At 37.7% G+C, this 19,577-nt stretch overlaps 1 protein-coding gene across 5 annotated transcripts in view; it reads left to right on the top strand.

Annotated features, from left to right (window-relative positions):
• Positions 1–19,577, top strand: part of LOC127650623 (NACHT, LRR and PYD domains-containing protein 3-like) — a 615,184-nt gene that overhangs the window by 451,502 nt on the left and 144,105 nt on the right. For 3 of the 5 annotated variants that reach the window (XM_052136147.1, XM_052136145.1, XM_052136144.1), the window contains one exon: positions 6,984–7,154. The exons of the other annotated variants lie outside the window; for them this stretch is intronic. In XM_052136147.1, coding sequence (XP_051992107.1) covers positions 6,984–7,154 — 171 coding nt within the window. The remainder of the gene's footprint in view (positions 1–6,983; positions 7,155–19,577) is intronic. 5 annotated transcript variants of the gene reach the window in all.

The following is a 19,577-nucleotide window of genomic DNA, read 5'->3' as shown; positions in this document are numbered from 1 at the left end:
ACACACACACACACACACACACACACACACACACACACATGTAGTGTTTCCATGTTTTATGGGGACTTTCCATAGACATAATGGTTTTTATACTGTACAAACTTTATATTCTATCCCCTAAACCTAACCCTACCCCTAAACCTAACCCTCACAGAAAACTTTCTGCATTTTTACATTTTCAAAAAACATAATTTAGTATGATTTATAAGCTGTTTTCCTCATGGGGACCGACAAAATGTCCCCACAAGGTCAAACATTTCGGGTTTTACTATCCTTATGGGGACATTTGGTCCCCACAAAGTGATAAATACACGCTCACACACACACACACACACACACACACACACACACACACACACACACACACACACACACACACACACACACACACACACACACACTGATGAATTCAAGACAACTAAAGCACAAATAAAATGAGTGGTGATTCTTGTCCACTGATCCTTCAGTTCTTGTCTGTTACTGAATGAAGTTTGTTGTTTGAATGTTCACTGATTTCAGGAACTTGAGCACAAAATCATCTCTCTGATGAAGAAAGAGCTGAAGAGTTTCAAGAGACTACTGATCTCAGATTCCCCAGCATGCTCTGAGAGAGAGGAGGAGGATGATGAAGGTCAGAGCAGAGTCAGAGAGGGGTTTCTGAAGATCACACTGCACGTCCTGAAGAAGATGAAGCAGACAGACCTCGCTAACACACTTCAAACCAGTAAGAGCTCGCACTCACGTCACTATTACATCACGTCACCTTCAGAGGAAACACACAGTGTCTGGATTCACTCAATATTAGTGAAAGAAAATAAACTTCATGTCTAATGACCATTAAACATCAACATCAATTATAATTCCCATTTCTTTTCCTCTTTACATCAGAACTGATTTCTGTGCATCAACAAAAACTCAAAACAAAACTAAAAGAGAAATTCCAGAGAATTACTGAAGGAATGTCAAATCAAAGCAGCTCAACACTTGTGAATGAGATCTACACAGAGCTGTACATCACAGAGGGAGGGAGTGCAGAGATCAATAATGAACATGAGGTGAGACAGATTGAGACAGCATCCAGGAGAGCAGAGACACAGGAAACACCAATCAAATGCAATGACATCTTTAAAGCCTTACATGGACAAGACAAAGCCATCAGAACTGTGCTGACTAAAGGAGTTGCTGGAATTGGGAAAACTGTCTCTGTGCAGAAGTTCATTGTGGACTGGACTGAAGGAAAAGCAAATCAGGATGTTCACTTCATATTTCCACTTCCTTTCAGAGAGCTCAATCTGATGAAGCACAAAAATATCAGTTTGATGGATCTTCTTCATCAGTTTTTCACAGATACAAAAGAACTGAGAGAATTGAAAACATTCCTTGATGACTACAAAGTCATTTTCATTTTTGATGGTCTGGATGAGTGTCGACTTCCTCTAGATTTCCAGAACAATGATATTTTGTGTGATGTGACAGAATCGGCCTCAGTGGATGTGCTGCTGACCAACCTCATCAAGGGGAATCTGCTTCCTTCTGCTCTGCTCTGGATCACCTCTCGACCAGCAGCAGCCAATCAGATTCCTCCTGAGTGTGTTGACCAGCTCACAGATGTACGAGGCTTCAATGACCCTCAGAAGGACGAGTATTTCAGGAAGAGAATAAAAGATGAGCGTCTGGCCAACAGAATCATCACACACATGAAGTCATCAAGAAGCCTGTACATCATGTGTCACATACCAGTCTTCTGTTGGATTTCAGCCACTGTTCTCCAGAGACTGTTGAGTGAAGCAGAGAGTGCAGAGATCCCCAAGACTCTCACTCAAATGTTCACACACTTCCTGATCTTTCAGAGCAAACTGAAGAGCCAGAAGTATGATGGGAAATGTGAGGTGGATCTTCAGCAGGCTAGAAAGAGGATTCTGTCTCTGGGAAAACTGGCTTTTCAACAGCTGGAAAAAGGGAACCTGATCTTCTATGAGGAGGACCTGAGAGAGTGTGGCATTGATGTCAGAGAAGCGTCAGTGTACTCGGGAGTTTGTACCCAAATCTTCAGAGAGGAGTTTGGACTGCACCTGGGGAAGGTGTTCAGCTTTGTGCATCTGAGCATTCAGGAGTTTCTCGCTGCTCTGTATGCTTTTATTTCCGTTTCTAAACAAACATCAGGTCCATTAAGTAAGTTTAGGTCATCTATGAGTGATCTCCTGAAGAGTGAAGTGGACAAGGCCTTACAGAGTGAGAACGGACACCTGGACCTTTTCATTCGATTCCTTCTGGGTCTCTCACTGAAGTCCAATCAGACAATCTTACGAGACCTACTGACACAGACAGGAAGCAGCTCTGACAGCAAACAGGAAATAGTTGAGTACATTAAGATGAAGATCAGGAAGAATCCCTCTCCAGAGAAATCCATCAATCTGTTCCACTGTCTGAATGAACTCAATGATCATTCTCTAGTGCAGGAAGTACAAACATACGTGAACAGAAGAGATATCAATCGTCTCTCTGGAGTCAGTCTCTCTCCTGCTCAGTGGTCAGCTCTGGTGTTTGTGTTGCTGAACTCAGAAGAGGAGCTGGATCAGTTTAATCTGAGGAAATATGATCCATCACATGAATGTCTTCTGAGGCTGCTGCCGGTGATCAAAGCATCCAGAAAAGCTGAGTGAGTAATTTAGTGTTTTAATCTCACTTTATTGAAATTAAACAGCAGAGGTTAGATTTTAATGTATTTTGTTAGATTAAAAACAACCCCTTATACTATTTTGATGTTTGTTTGGTTTAATTTGTTACTTTTAATAGTTTTACCTTCATTTTAAACATACATTGTAGCCAAATAGATTCAAAATGTTTAATGCAAAGTTAATAATCTAGTTTAATATAACAAAAGCATGTTTTCTACAGTTTTCCACTAAATAAATACAAAACGATACTTTATTTACTTTATACTGATACTTTATAATTTTTATTTATGCTTCCACATACAATAATACACATCCGCCTCATAAATAAATCATTATTTACCTGCATATATGTAAAGGTATCAATGGAAAGGAGGAGGCGAGAACCGGCTTTTCAATATAAATAATAGTTTAATGATAAACTTAAAAGACAACATAAACACACACATGATGGACATGTCCGTAAACGATCTCTCTCTCCCGCACGATCCTCTGCAGTCGACCTTTAAACCTCAGAGGCTTGATTAGCCTAATACGGGACCGGGTGTGTATGATCACGACCTGGCCCCGCCCTCCGCCCTGCCACAATATATTTTTACTAAAACATTTCTTTAATGAACATGATGTGCAAAAACCCAGTTAAATATGATACAATACTGAATTATTATTGGGGGACTCAGTCAAGTTTATTATTATAATACTGAATAATTATTACTATTATTTTAAGGGTTTGATTGTTTTTTACTTTATTAATTTATTTGTCATATTGTAGCTTCCTTTATTTCTGCCATGTTTATTTTACACAGTTTTTCTGTTTCTGTTTTGATAATCCTTTAATGGATTTTACTAAAAACAATGTTAAATTATGTTATACTATAATATATAAAATTACATTAAGATGTGAATAATATAGCGATCAATATTTATTTAGATTGGTAGTGAATTATTAGTTTAGACGGCTTTATGTCAAGTGTTTATCTTTGTTGACTGATTTACTGAGGTGACATTATTGTTAAATTAGAAGATTGTACACAGAGGAAAAGAGGATTTGGTGGTAAATATTGTGTTATCATCTGTAGGTAATGTTTTCATCTAAGTGTAATCAATAGATGTTTAACTTCATGCAGCGCTGTGTGATCAGATCCGATCAGAGATTGACTTGAAGCAGTGCATGTCGGTTAGAAATGTTGTGTGACTTAAGATGGCGTCAGTGCCGCGTCACTGTGATGTATGCCATTAAAGTACCTTGTGTGCGATTCAAGAGCAGTCGGCTGGCACTGCCAACGCAGCTTCTCCAGAGTGGGTGCAAGAGCTCTGATGATGACACAACTTATTCATGATTGGCCAGAATCACAGATGACTACGGTAGCGTGTGTTTCATGGGATGCGTATGAATATCAAATGACACATATTACTTTTACTACTTCAGCTATGTCAGTCTGAGAAAGAAATAAGAGTAGTATGATGGTATGTCATTACCAAGGTGTTAATTATGACAACTCCAGTTCCAATAAACTCTTGCTAATTCATGTTTTTATAACAGCACATTATTTATCTCATATTATAATATGTTTATCATAGTAATATCATGTTTATTCATAAAAACAATTCAAAATTACTAAAAATATGGACTCCTTTATTGGTATCAAAATAATTCGACATTTATTGGACTTTCTCTTGTACACACAGCAGACGCTGTATTTAGAAGAACTCAATCTTTTCAAATCAGTAATGTTTTCGGTTTTTATATGTAAATTTAAATCCTGAGTTCTGATTTCCACTTCATTTGTAATAAACAAAGCAATCATCGTGGGATCTTCTGTGACTAATGTGGGTTCAGCACATGTCGTGAAACAGAATGTGTCCAGCTTGACGGCTCCGTTTTCATCTCCTCCTGCTACTACAATTGGTAAATCAATCAGCTCTCTTGTTCACTAATCAAAGCATTGTTCAGGGAGTCAGCCATTTTTACGGATGTCCCAGTCGCACAATTATTCCAGTGCACTGAAACATTCTCTCCCTAAAAATTCTCTAAATGCACCATAAAAACCAGAGAGTATCATTGATCACTGTGTTCACTTACCAGAAATGTTGTCATGTCTTCTGAAATCTCTCATGTCATTATAGGATGAGCGCAAGTATAAATACATGATGTCAAAGCCTTATTTTCTCTTTAAAAGATTGATAGAGTAAATTGACTTCTCAGCTTATTGCCAAGTGTTTTACACGGTGGCCTGAAAAATGGGGCCACATTGTGAAAGAGATGCACCTACATTTGCTGCCATTTAAAACAGCTAAACAATTGACTTTTTTTTGTAGCAAGTTGTTTCGTATGATGATGTCACAGTGACATAATTTTTTTGTTTACATTGTTAAAACAGTAAATTATCTAATTAGTGTCTAGATAAGGCTTAAAAAGGCCCTATTATACTTATTGGGACATTACCTTTCCATTAGTGTGTAATATAGTGGTTTGTGCCTGTAAAAGGTCTGCAAAGTTACAAAGCACAAATTCCACCCCAAAGGGTGTTACACTCTCACACAGAAAACACTGCTCCTGAACTGCCTGAAAGACATGGTTTGCAGTTCAGCCATTACCTCTGTGAAATAGCTACGTCACTATGTGGCACATTTGCCTAATTCATGCCTCAGGAGTGCGCTGCTCAGGCCTACCATCCATTTAAAAATGGTATCCCCTTGCATACTTCACTCTGTCACATGGCCTTGGATGTATGTCACTGCTTACGTTGTGCGAGTGTCCAATACCTTTCGGAAGACATGCAATGGGTTTAACTGGAACAACCTAAACCCTTAATTACTTGGAGCGTCTTGAAGGCTGATGTCACTTTGTGGAATTATTTCGTAATTTTTGCACCTGAGAAAAATATTTTGCTTATGTATAAATCATATATGTTTAATTTTATTTGATTAGAATTAATTGTTAGACAGGATTAATCAGGATTTGCACAAATTAAAATGTTAACATAACAATGAACAGGCTATAACTGTGTGATAAACAGTTTAAGTATTATGCTGTTAATATATAACTTAAATAAACTGCTTAATTAACCTTACTTCACTTCCATCATAAATTAGAGTTGTTTTGGGGAAGTTCAAATATGTTTTCGAGACAAAATTCTTAGACATCAGGATATTTTGCAGGAACCCAAGTGCTGGGATGCTAAACGAAGAGCTTTTATGAAAAAAACAAAATACAAACCAAAAACTCTCACAGTAAAATTAATAGAACCAATTTGAAACTAAGAAAATAAACAAGACACCAACTGGAGAAACACACTAGGAATGACTGACTAACCAAACTCACAAACCGATCTAACAGACACAAGAAGGTAGAAGGCACAGCATGTAGAGGGAGAGCACATGAGGAACAGGTGATGACAATCAACACAACAAGGATCAGATGAGGAGGTGTGGCAAGGTGGAATGAGGAGGCGGAGTAAGTAGAGCACATGGCTGACACAAACACAAACAAAGACATGTGCTCAAAACAAATGCACACATGGACCAAAACAGACAGAACTCCAGAACAAAACAAGTTGGGCAGTCCATACCGGGTCTTGACAGTAGAAGAGCTTCAAAAAATGTGCAAACGACTATGAGCAATCAAACACAGTGGCCATATATTTTTTCTTTGTACCCAACAGCTGTGCTGAGAAGCCTTCACTAAAACTTATAGATTAACACACTGTTATCTTGTCATTTCTCTCAGTTTGATGGGCTGTAATCTGACAGAGCAAAGTTGTTCAGTACTGGCCTCGGTTCTCAGCTCATACTCCTCAAGTCTGAGAGAGCTGGTCCTGAGTAACAATGACCTGCAGGATTCAGGAGTGAAGCTGCTCTCTGATGCACTGAAGAGTCCTCACTGTACACTGGACATACTGAGGTTTGTGTTTGCAGATTCATTAGTACATACGGAGAGGTGGTGGTGTAGTGGTCTAAGCACATAACTGGTAATCTAGTAATCAGAAGGACTCTGGTTCAAGCCCCACTGCCACCACCATTGTGTCCTTGAGCAAGGCACTTAACTCCAGGTTGCTCCGGGGGGATTGTCCCTGTAATAAGGGCTCTGTAAGTCGCTTTGGATAAAAGCATCTGCCAAATGCATAAATGTAAATGTACATTGGAAAGTTCAATATGAATATATTGTGGTTCATAGCTGTGACAATGAAACAATAAATGGCTCAGTGACTGTCACAACCCTTCATATCAAATTGTAGAGCATTCACTCTGTTATTACCATTTGTTATATAAAACTGCTCTTTATCAATCTTTCTTTATTTGTTTTAGATTTGCAGCTTGTAGATTCACTGATCAGTGCTGTGAAAGTTTGTCTTCAGTTCTACAATCATCAAAATCCCTGAGAGAGCTGGACCTGAGTAACAATGACCTGCAGGATTCAGGAGTGAAGCTGCTCTCTGATGCACTGAAGAGTCCTCACTGTACACTGGAAATACTGAGGTTTGTGTTTGCAGATTCATTAGTACATTGGAATATACAATATGAATATATTGTGGTACATAGCTGTGGTTACTGTGTACCAGTGGTTGACCGATATGGGGTTTTTAATGGCCGATATCGATACCCAGAGAGCAGGGTGGCCAATAGACCGATACAAGGCCGACATATCACACGATGGCATGTAACAACAAAACAAACCGTGACTAGCATGTGATTTTCGTCGCCAAACGGGGAAATTTATTGGCCAACGCCGATAATTAAATATGTCAGAATATCATGGGATTTATCGGCCTTGGCGATGTAACGATCGCCAACTACTGTGTACTTGTGGATGGGCTCCCTCTGCTGAGTCTGTTTCCTCTCAAGTGAATCAAGTTATTCTGATTGTGACATCACAGTTCAAAATTATCACAACATTAATTTATGTCCAGCTCTTTAGAAAACTCGGTAACACTTTAGAATAAGGTTCCTTCATTAATGAATAACTACACAGGAACAAATGTGTAACACAATATTAACAATCTAGTAACTACTATTAACTAACAAGAAGCTCTGATTAATGAATTAGTAAGTAATAGCACACAGATGAAAGTGGTAGTTCACTATTAACTAATGAATAACTATTTTTTTTAATGCTTCCCAGTTGTTTACATTATCAATATGTAATAGCATAGCAGACTTATGATTTGGGAAAGCTGTCAATAATTAGCTTATGCTGTCTCCTAGAACTATTTATCAACTGAATAATTTTAAAGAAATGGATTTTTAAATGCAGTCGTCGGGACCTTACTTGTCCTGTGGCCAATTTTCTGGCATTCCTCTGGACTGGCATTGAATCACTAGAGTCATGGTGACTACTGGAACATATTGAGTCATCAGCCATCCAAATACCATATACAGTTATTTCATTATTTAACCTACCTCTCAAATAAATATGTTTTTATTAGGGATGCACCGAAATTAAAATTCTGGGCCAAAACCAAAAATGCAATTGGCTGAAAACCGAAACCGAAATTAACATTTTTTTTATTTATTTTTTTACCTATTTAAAAAAATATAATTGTATTAATATTACACTTTTTCATAAATTTCATGAATTTAATGAATCTGAATTGAAAAACTACAAACCAATCAAATAAATCGCACTTTTACACCAAAATTGGACAAAAAATATATTAAAACTATATTAAATTTTATTCTTCATTCAGTTCTGTAAAAATTGAATTTTTCAGATTTTATTAACAATTATCCAAATAATGTAAAGTTTTAGAAAACTATTATATGCAAAACAACAGTCAAGTAATGAACTTAGCTAACATCTTTCAAAAAGTTTAAATATGCAACAGTAATTTTAATTATAACAAAAGGCAGAACACAGAATGGCAGAGGGCCTCTATTCCACTGATCTATATATACTATAATATATAATTATATATATATATAGATCAGTGCTCTATTCTGTTTATGTAAACATATGTACACTTTAAGTGAAAATTATTGTGCAAAACAACAGCAGTAACTGAATCCAACCTCAACTGTAAACGACAGATGTATCCTCAAGTGAAGAACAAGTGTAATGTAATTGCTATTCACATCATATTGGACCGCTTTCTATTTAAGTACAAGCGACCGGTTTCTCTTCAAGAACAAAAGTTGCTAAACGTTCTGACAGTCTCTCCTGTCAGAAAGCTCATCAAGAACATGAGATGCTGCACTGAATAGTTTCTCACTCTCTGTGCTGGTGCTTGGGCAGATAAATACCTGTGCGCAATCCGCGCAAGCAAAGGAAAGCCGTCTTTGTTTATGCGACCGTAGTCAAGGGGATTGTCGCTTCTGGAGTAGTTCAGCTAGATACGTCTCAAGTTGTGGTGTAGCTGCGCTAGTTGTGGCACTGCTGTGGATCAGGGCGCTTTCCTGTAGAATCTCTTGCTGTACTCTGAATATATATATCTTGAAATTTCTGCTGAACAAACACTGCAGATCGCAAATTTGATGTCCTTATCAGAAACTTTGAAGAATTTCCACACCGCTGACATGATCGGCCTTTGTTGGGTAGCGCTGTGAAATAAGGGTTAGGTCGATCCAGAGTGAAATCAGAGCACTGAGGCGAAGAGGTATATATTTTCGGCCTTTTTTCTCTTTCGGCCAAAAACCGAAAATGCCATTTTCAGCCGAAAATTTTCGGCGGCCGAAATTTCGGTGCATCCCTAGTTTTTATGTATGTCTCCTAGCTCATATATACATATATGTATGTGAATATTTTGTGAATGAATAGAAGATTCTACACTTTAGGATTAGCTTTTCATTAGTAACTACTGTAATAATCATGGTAACTAACTAGTGATGACTCATGTGTTACTGCATACTTCTATGGGAATTACCATCTAAAACTTCACCAAAAACCTTAAAAGCTTAAAATGACTTCAGTGTTTGGTTGCACATGATATTTATTCATCATGACTGGAAAAATTGCTGATTTTAACAAGACGCATGGACCAAGCAACAGCTAAAGTGGCAGTGTGTATAGCCACTGGGCCATATTTATGATGACTGACTTTAAACAGTCGTCATGGAACGTGAAACAGTTAAAGTGACTGTGTGTAGCCACTGGGCCATATTTATGATGACTGACTTTAAACAGTCGTCATGCAACATGAAACAGTTAAAGTGACTGTGTGTAGCCACTGGGCCATATTTATGATGACTGACTTTAAACAGTAGTCATGCAACATGAAACAGTTAAAGTGGCAGTGTGTAGCCACTGGGCCATATTTATGATGACTGACTTTAAACAGTAGTCATGCAACATGAAACAGTTAAAGTGGACAGGGACGTGCACAGACATTTTGAGGGGCAGGGGCTCAAGTGAAAAAAAGGGCACTTCTCATAATTACGTATTTTTTTACTTTTTTTAAACAAAAAAGTATATATATTAACACAACTCTGACTTCCTTTTTAAAAAATGTATTTAAAAATGTAATTAATTGTATCTTCCTCATACTCACGCAATTGTTTCATTTTCAAAAGATGTCTACAAAATAATCAGTTCACACAGAAACCATGGTCTCTTTAGTATTCAATTTTTAAAAAACATTTATTAGGCTTCAAAAAATAAAACAGCTTTTAATTTAAGTGAACTTCAAACAATCCTCACATAAACCCATAATAAATGTCATATTTGCCTGTGCCCTTCCTGTCTAACAGGTAGAATTGAATAAAGTTATCAGACAGTCTGCGCTGCATAAATTATATATAGACTAATCCTTATTAAAGCTATGCAAGGTCTTTAGTCAAGAGCAGTGAGTAATTTTCTCTGTTCCCTTTGTTCTTTGATTAACTTTACTGACAGAAAGCTTTATTGGATGCTGGCCCTTTAAGAGCAGCCATTGCTGAGACGCGGATCTCAGACGCGAGAGAGAGAGAGAGAGAGAGAGAGAGAGAGCGCTTCAGAACTCCTGACCTGATATTTAGATACACTATTCAATAAATATATTTGTTTGACAGGGAAGCTGTGTGCAAACAGGAATATATATTATTTTTCAAAAATTAAAAAAAAAAGCACCCCAGAAAAAAGGGCACTTTCTCTCCAGGAATAAAAAGGGCAGGTGTTCAAGCCCCTTTTGATGTCTATGTGTGCACGTGCCTGAAAGTGACTGTGTGTAGCCACTGGGCCATATTTATGATGACTGACTTTAAACAGTAGTCATGCAACATGAAACAGTTAAAGTGACTGTGTGTAGCCACTGGGCCATATTTATGATGACTGACTTTAAACAGTAGTCATGTAACATGAAACAGTAAAAGTGACTGTGTGTAGCCACTGGGCTAGAACATGCATGGAATGGTATTTATCATACAAAGAAACACACATACACATGCATAAACAGATTATTTTTGTCTCTCACAAAAGTCTATAAGCAAGCCAACTTTCTTTTTGTTTTCAATGGTGCTTTGCACTGGCTCCTGTCTGCATAATTCTCTGCACCGCTCTGCAAAATCAGACAGTTTCTGTCCTCTTTGGAAGGTGCCTCGCAAATTTTTGTTGGCCTCTTTGTCACAAGCTTCAAGCTCCGCAATTGCAGTAGTATCAGCAATGGTCTTTCTATCCACGCCACATTTGACGTATGCCTGGGTGTTTGTTGTCCCACCTTTCAGATAGTCCAAGACCTTGTTGTACCTCTTGATGGCTTGCTCTGGAAGAAAGACTGACAAAGAACAGAGAATAATCCATTAGTGTGTTATGCTAATGGAATGTATATTTTATAAATGAATGGAAGTCGGAAGTCTGCTACAGGGAATTACAGCCTAAAGATCTTTGCTGTGTTTGGTGGTTGTAGGTTGAAGGCTCTAGGAGGAGTTTCTCTTGGAAAATTAAAGTCTCAGAAGAAGAAGAACCATAATAATAATAATAATTTTAAAGTGCCCCTATTATGCTATATTAAAGATTGCTAAATTGGTTTTGGAGGTTAGGTTTACATGCATCCAAGTTCAAAAAACACTGTAATTTTCATTGCAGTATTATCTCTCTTCTCATAAATGATTCGGTCTCTCTAAACCCTCTTTTCTGAGAGCCTACTCTGCTCTAATGGGTCAGATGGCCCAGTCTGCTGTGATCGACAGCGCATATCAGAAATTACATTCCATTACACAGTAACGATGGCATCAGTTTAACCATTTCAATTCAAGTCCTTTACACAACTACCACTTTCAAGGCCCAGAAAGGTAGTAAAGACTAGGGCTGCCCCATAATATTCAACTAATCGTTAGTCGACTAAAAGAGGATTAGTCAACTAAAAAGTTTATTAGTTGGTTAGTTACCGAAAAAAAAAAATAACTTGTGGTGAAGTCACGCAGTCCGTGAGGGACAGATTGTTCATGGCGGGTGCTTGTGGTATTTACAATATGTCAGGCAGGAAATCCAAATCAGTGGTTTAACCTCAATTTATGAAGCCACACGAGTGCTTAGTGTGTGTTGTATTTACAACATAGTTTACCAATTTATTTACAAAATATGAATCTTGAACACGTGTTTACACAACGTCTGCTCTTGCATCAATACAACATGTATGCGTTGTGGTGCTCTCATGAACGCACGCTGGAGATTAATATTTTGTAAATGTAGTAGATTATGTTCATAAATTGAGGTTAAACCAGTAGAGACACATGGATTACTTTAATCATGTCTTTACCACCTTTCTTGAAAATGCTAGTTGTGTAAGCTGTCGATGGAGGGTGTCATGTTCACTGTTGTCTTTTGTTTTGTGCTTTTATGTTGAAGCTTAGTTTAGTTCCTGTTTCCTGTTTTGGTTTTTGTAGTCCTTTGTAGTTTCTTCTATTACCTTGTCTTGTTTCACTGTTGCCCTTTGTTTGTCATTTTTGTCACTTTTGTAATTCCTTAGTTTTTCACTTTTGTCACCCTTGTACTTCCATAGTTTTCTTGTTAGCGTTCGTGTTCTCCGTTCATTGTTTTCACCTGCCCTCGTTAATTTGCCATTGGTTTCTGTTCATCACCTTGTTACCTTGTTTGAGTTCTGTTTGTTCATTGGCCCCTTTTTCCCTTGTTCATGTATTTAACCCTGTCTGTTTGTTCAGTCTCTGTCGGTCGTTGTTTGTGAATGGATGTATGAACCGTTTCATGTTTGCTGTTCTTGCCCCCGATGTTGATTCGTGTTCGTCCGAGGTTCCCTCTCCCCTTCGTGGATGTTTGTCAACTTGTGTTCACCCGTGTGTCACTGTGTGTTTGAATGCACTTTTCCCATCGTGGATTTTTGATTTGTTCCCGTGTTTTCTCATCTGTGTACTTTCATTAATAAAAACCGCGTTTGGATCCGCATCTACCGTCTGCCTTCTCCTGACTCCCCAAAGCGTGACAGAGGGACAGAAAGCTTTTCGATTTCATTACAAATATCTTAATTTGTGTTCTGGAGATGGAGATTTTGGAATGACACGGGGACGAGTATTGACAGAATTGTATTTGTGGGTGAACTGACCCTTAATAAATGGTTGCACAGTAAACATAAATAATAGATATGTACTAAAAACTCTGGCCACACTGGGCTGAAACTGTGCACCTGCTTTATCACCATGTCAAATAGTCTGTTATCTGATCTGTTGAAGTAGTGTTTTCTGTTTATATTGTTGGCAAAGGAAAAGGCAGAAATTTCAAAACATCTCTAATACTTAATGTTATAGATGCAAGAAATGAATTAAGCACAAGTATAATTACAGTAAATGAATATGGGGAAGCAAAGGAAAACCCCAGCTTCTTTAAGATTAACTTTAAGAATAGTTCCCTGAAACAAATGAAACATTAAATAGCAACAACCTTGCTCCAGCCGAAGACTGCAAAAGGCATTCTGCAGGCACAGGTTCAAGCTGCTAACGCCTCCGTTTCCTTCATTTGTTGGACAAATCTGTGGAATTTTGCTGCTTCTTAAATGATCCCTCAAACAGGAATGAACCATAGACTCCGTCAGACCAATTGCAACAGTCTCTCCATCCACATCATTGTCTATAATATAAAAGAGATAATGAAATGTACAATTGAATTACCCATCAATTAGAGCCATGCACTAAACCAGTGTTTTTGAGGCTGAAACACTGCACCACTGCCTGTGAGGTAAAGTACACACACAAATAGTAACCTGTGGGGAACACTTTACAGAGCTAACAAATAAATTCTGCAATAAAATAAAGATTCAAATAATAAAACATGAAACATACATGAACACAGAAGTAACAAACAGCTGAATTTAATAATTGCAGTGGCATAATTCTAAACAGAAGTCCAAATGGCCATCAGTGATTTAACAGGACACAGCTTTGGCATCACTGTTATTTTTGTTAGTGGATAATGTGAATAAAAACCTAACTATAATTTAAAAAATAAGTATTTGCATTTATTTTGGATGATGAAGAGGACATTTAAAATCGAAAAGTATTTTTTATATCAATTTTTATTCTTTTTTATATCATCAAGTGTGTTTGTAACAATGCAATAAATATTCGCAGCGCTTTATGTCCATTTTACTGTAATTAGTAATCACTTGATTTTGCGTTTGATGGCCGTGTATAATCTGAGGCGTTGCGTTGGGGAAGTCTCGTGCGGCCTAACAAAATGTCGCAATCCCAACGGCAGGACATTTTTGGACTCAAAATGTAAAAACTGAGATAACCATTAATTACAATGGCTAGCCCTGCAAATATATAGTGTTTGCCACAGATTTTGTTTATTTTTTTAAAATACGGTATGAAAGTTTATAGTCTATGGATAAAGGCCGTTGTCACACTGAGAAAAATCCTCAAGAAAAGTCTAAAAACTTGTTCTTGCACTTTACAAACACCTCAACGTCTGTCTCACATGAGGTGATCACTCAGAATCTGACAGTCTGATATCAACTCAAATGTTCCTCAGTTCCTCGACACAAACTCCATCTTAGGAACAGGGAAAAGACACAGCAAAATATAATAAAAATACAAACTCAAAAGAAGAACACAAAACACAGCAATATCATAAACTAATGCACAGTGAGGAACAAACGACTGAATAAAAATGTGTTTGAAGAAATGATATTTCATTGTGTCTGGATTTCTGCAGATGTCAAATGAAAAGTGATGCAATGAGAGTATTGCATTTATACATTGTTCCTCTATAGACCTTATTCACATCTTTGATTTTTATGGGAATTACAGTCAGGCTGTGAGAGATAGACGTTCAGACTCTTCAATGGGTTATACGGTCATTTAAAGTGTTTTAGCTACTTTTTTTAAAGTTTGTATGATTGTTTCCCTTTTCTGCACATTATGGATAAAAGATAGTTACAAACAAATACTTTCAAAGACAGAAAACTAAGCTTTCACTAAATTTACACTTGCATTCATATTCTAATTTCTTGAAGATGTGACATGATGTGAACACAGAGATATGTGATGCTCACTGGTTTTTATGGTGCATTCTGGGATTTTTGGGGAGTGACTGTTTTAGTGCTTTTTGTGATTGGGACAATCCTAAAAATGGACGACTCCCTGACCAGTGTGCTGACTAATGATCTAAAGCTGATTGAGATGCACCATATGAGTCTCAGTGTACTTCACAGGTACCAGCGGCCTGATATATATATATATATGTTACGTACACACAAAATTTGCCTTTTAATTATTTTATTTGTTTATATAATCTTGCCGTAAATATGTGCACACCGTCTGGACACTCTTGACTGTGCACTCGCACTCTTATACTGGTGTGTGTGAATTGGTGACTCCAACTGTTCAAGTAATGAACTCATCAGACTGAATATTGCAGATGATACGCAGCTCTACATATTGTTCCAACCTGATGATCCAACTGTCTCAAATCATATCTCTTACATCCTCGGGCGTATCTCTTTATGTTGTCTCCCTGTGTGTGTGTTTTTTTTTTGGTTTTGTTTTCCATCTGCCTTTCATGACAGGTTAAAATGCCACCAGGTGTCTCTGAGAGGTGTTCCTTTCTCCTGCCACAGATTGTGTACATTCTTAATACTTTGCTCACAACACTAAACAGAGTACACTTTATGAGCATTGCATAGACTCTCATGTTTTGTTTTGTATTGTTACATTTTTCATTTACTTGCTTTTGTTTATCATTTTATGGAAGCCATAGGGAGGTGGGTAATATTTATTTTCTATTTAACCTTTTTTCTCCTGTTTCTACCTAACAAGGGAGTCCGGGTTGAAATGTGTTGCTTATTTGTGTTAATTGCCAAGGCAGGAGAATTATAAAATCTCTCCTTGTTGCACCTTTCCAACCCTAGGCTGGGGAGGGTGTAACATATTTCTGCCTGCCTTTTTAAGACCTTTCCTATCTGACTATGCTGCGCAGTCCCTGGTCCAAGCTCTGGTTATTTCAAGATTGGACTTCTGCAGTGTTCTGTTGGCCAGCCTTCCAGCTAGTGCGATCAAGCCACTGCAGATGGTCCTGAATGCGGTGGCACGTCTGTTTTTCAACCCACCAAAGAGGGCTCACATCATACCCCTCTTGCTCTTACTCCACTGGCTATGCATAAAATTCAAAGCTTTGAATTTGGCCCTCAGGACAACCAGTGGAACGGCGCCCTCTTACACCTGGTGGTCCATCACAACGAGGCACTTCACATTCATTCGCTTTCTCTGTCCCCCGGTGGTGGAATGAGCTTTCAACCACCTGCCGTTCTGCTGAAACCATTTCAACATTCAAGAAAAAGCTGAAAACATATCTACTCTGTGAGCACTTAACCTGTCCTAAATAATGGCACTTACTATTTAAGAAATCTTTAAAAAAATCCTTATCTGTCTCTTTCTTCTGTGCTAGTTTCTGTACTATTATAGCAACACTTAGAACTTGGCAGTGTGATCCTGCAGGTACAGTTTACTTTTATATGACAAAGTGTTTATGTTCCTCATTTGTAAGTCACTTTGGATAAAAGGGTCTGTTTAATGACTAAATGTAAATGTAGTTTATCTGACTTTTTATGTGTGTGTTTGTGGATTTTCTTACTGTTGATGTGTGTGTTTTTAGATTATCTGACTGGTGAATGATCATTAATTTATATAGCGCTTTTCTGACACTATAATCAAAGCACTTTACACAGCGAACAGGGGACTCTCTTCAACCACCACTAGTGTGCAGCATCCACATGGATGACGCAACAGCAGATATAGTGCACCAGTATGCTCACCCCACACCAGCTATTGGTGGAGAGGAGAGAGTTATAGAGCCAATTAATGGCTGGGGATTATTAGGAGGCCATGATTGAGAAGGGCCAATGGGGGAATTTAGCCAGGACACTAGGGTTATACCCCTACTCTTTACAAGAAGTGCTCTAGGATGTTTTTAATAGCCACAGAGAGTCAGGACCTGATTTTAACATCTCATCCAAAGGACAGTGTCTTTTTCCAGTATAATGTCCCCTTCACTATACTGGGGCATTAAGACCACACACATCCCCGGGGTGAGCACCCCTGCTGGCCTCCCTAATATCTCTTCCAGTCGCACACTTAGTCTTCCCCAGAAGGTCTCCCATCCAGGTACCAACCAGGCTCAACCTTGCTTAGCTTCAGTGGCAACCAGTCTTGAGCTACAGGTTAATATGGCTGCTGGTAAATGCTGATGTTTGTTTGTAGGTTATCTGACTGTTGATGTGCGTTTGTAGATTATTTGACTGGTTATATGCAAATTTTTAGATTATCTGACTGTTATGTATGTGTGTTTGTAGATTATCTGGCTGCATGGTGACAGAGGAAGGCTGTTGTTCTGTGGCATCAGCTCTGAGATCAAATCTCTCACGCCTGAAAGAGCTGGATCTGAGCTACAATCACCCAGGAGAATTAGGAGTCAGGCTGCTCTCTGAAAGACTCAACGATCCAAACTGCACACTGGACAAACTTAAGTATGTTGAGCTGTAAAACCCTGTTTATACCCATATTAACCCGTTAAACCCAGGCCCTAATTAGTCTTGAATTTATTGAAATAGCACCTGTATTTATTCCTTTTAAAAAATGTAAATCCTTAACAAATACACACAGAAGACATATATTTATAGTGTTTCATTAGAATGAGGACATTCTTGTAATCATTACATTTTATATAGAATATTATTTTTTACTCATTTTAGGAAAACAATTCAAAAGAACAATCTTTAAGCATCTGTCACTTAACCCTTTCACACTTACTGGTGCATATTTGTGATGGTTTATGACTGGCACCCTTAGAGTAGCGTCACACATTTGTGTTTCTGCAGCAGTCAGTGATGTCAGATTCAAATTGGTTTTCATGCCAACACTAAACTGCACTGCCCAAGTGCCTGTAATTCATATTCACACAAACTGATACTCATACAGTCTTTTCAAGCACATGGTATGATTATTTTATGACATAGACATCCAAATGGTCACAAAATTACTACTATAAAAGTTTACAGCTCGTATGCAAACAGTCAACACAAAATTGGGATCAGTGTTCCTTGCAGCCATGTCTGTTTACATTAGGTGATTGTTCTGTTGTCAATCACAAGTAACTCAAACAGCAACTCAATAGTCTTTTCAAGCACACAGTACGCTCATTGAAACAGACAGCCAAATTGTCACAAAACATCACGATAACGGACAACAGCTCACCTATATGCGGTTAACACAACAGGGAAATGCAATCATTCCAGTCCAGCCATCTTTGTTTACATTAGGTGACAATGTGTTTGTCACACACACACACACACACACACACACATATATGTTGGTACTCCTATCATAATGAGGACTCTCCATAGACATAATGATTTTTATACTGTACAAACTATCCCTGACAGCACACGTACATCAACCAGACGTCTATTTGATGTGTGTTTACATCTTAACAACATCTATTTTACATTGTTTGCTCATCTGCAATATATCTATAATATGACAAATATTGTCTTGAATGTCAGTACGACATTCAGCAGAAGTCTTTGAGGCATTTATGATCTAGAATGTTGTAAATCTGATATTTAAGATGTTTAGTAGATGTTTCTTTCCAGATGAAAAGATCTAAAACAGACATCAGAGACGTACATATATTAAACCTGTAAACACACACAGTCACAAACATTGTTACACCTATCATTATGTGGACTCTCCATAGACACAATGATTTTTATAATATATATTCTATCCCCTAAACCTAACCCTCACAGAAACATTTGGGACACTAGAGATGTCCTCATAAACCACATTTATAGCATAATACCTTCGTAACTACTAGTGTATAACCTAATAAAACCACCAAACACACACACACACACACACACACACACACACACACACAGTGTACAGACAGACCGTATTGATGATTTCTGACTATTTTTATAACTATGTATAAAAGAGGAAGCAAAACAAATACAGTACAGTAGACAAAAGCCATTTGTTTATATGCTTAGTATTTACAGTATTTTTAAATATATTTTTATCTATAAATGTTTTAAAATGACAAATCAAGAATTCAGTATATTACTCGTCTACGCAGTGAAGTGTCACGTGACCTCATTCTAACAGATTTTGCATTCTTTTGATATTTTGCGTGTGGACATAACTCACTCTGGGGGGCATTCAAGGGAATTCAGAACCTACTCATGAAAAGGGAAAAACTAAATTATTCATGGTTTTGATTTAGAAAAAACACTTGAGTGTCTGATATTGCTGCATGAAGGTGTTTTTTGAAGCATTTTGTACATATTTAAACATTATTTCAATTATATTTGCAGTGTATTCTGCACACTTTTATTGGTCTGTATGTCAACAAAATATGAGACTCAGTTCCTAGATTAGTGTCATGTAAGACACAAAAGTTTTTATTTGGGGGGGTGTAATCCCTGTAAGACACCACCTGAATCTTATTTAAAAGTGTTCACAATCATAAAATTATAATCCCCA

The sequence above is a fragment of the Xyrauchen texanus genome, chromosome 10 (assembly GCF_025860055.1).
Source record: "Xyrauchen texanus isolate HMW12.3.18 chromosome 10, RBS_HiC_50CHRs, whole genome shotgun sequence".
NCBI lineage: Eukaryota > Metazoa > Chordata > Actinopteri > Cypriniformes > Catostomidae > Xyrauchen > Xyrauchen texanus.
This window is presented reverse-complemented; position numbering and strand designations above follow the sequence as displayed.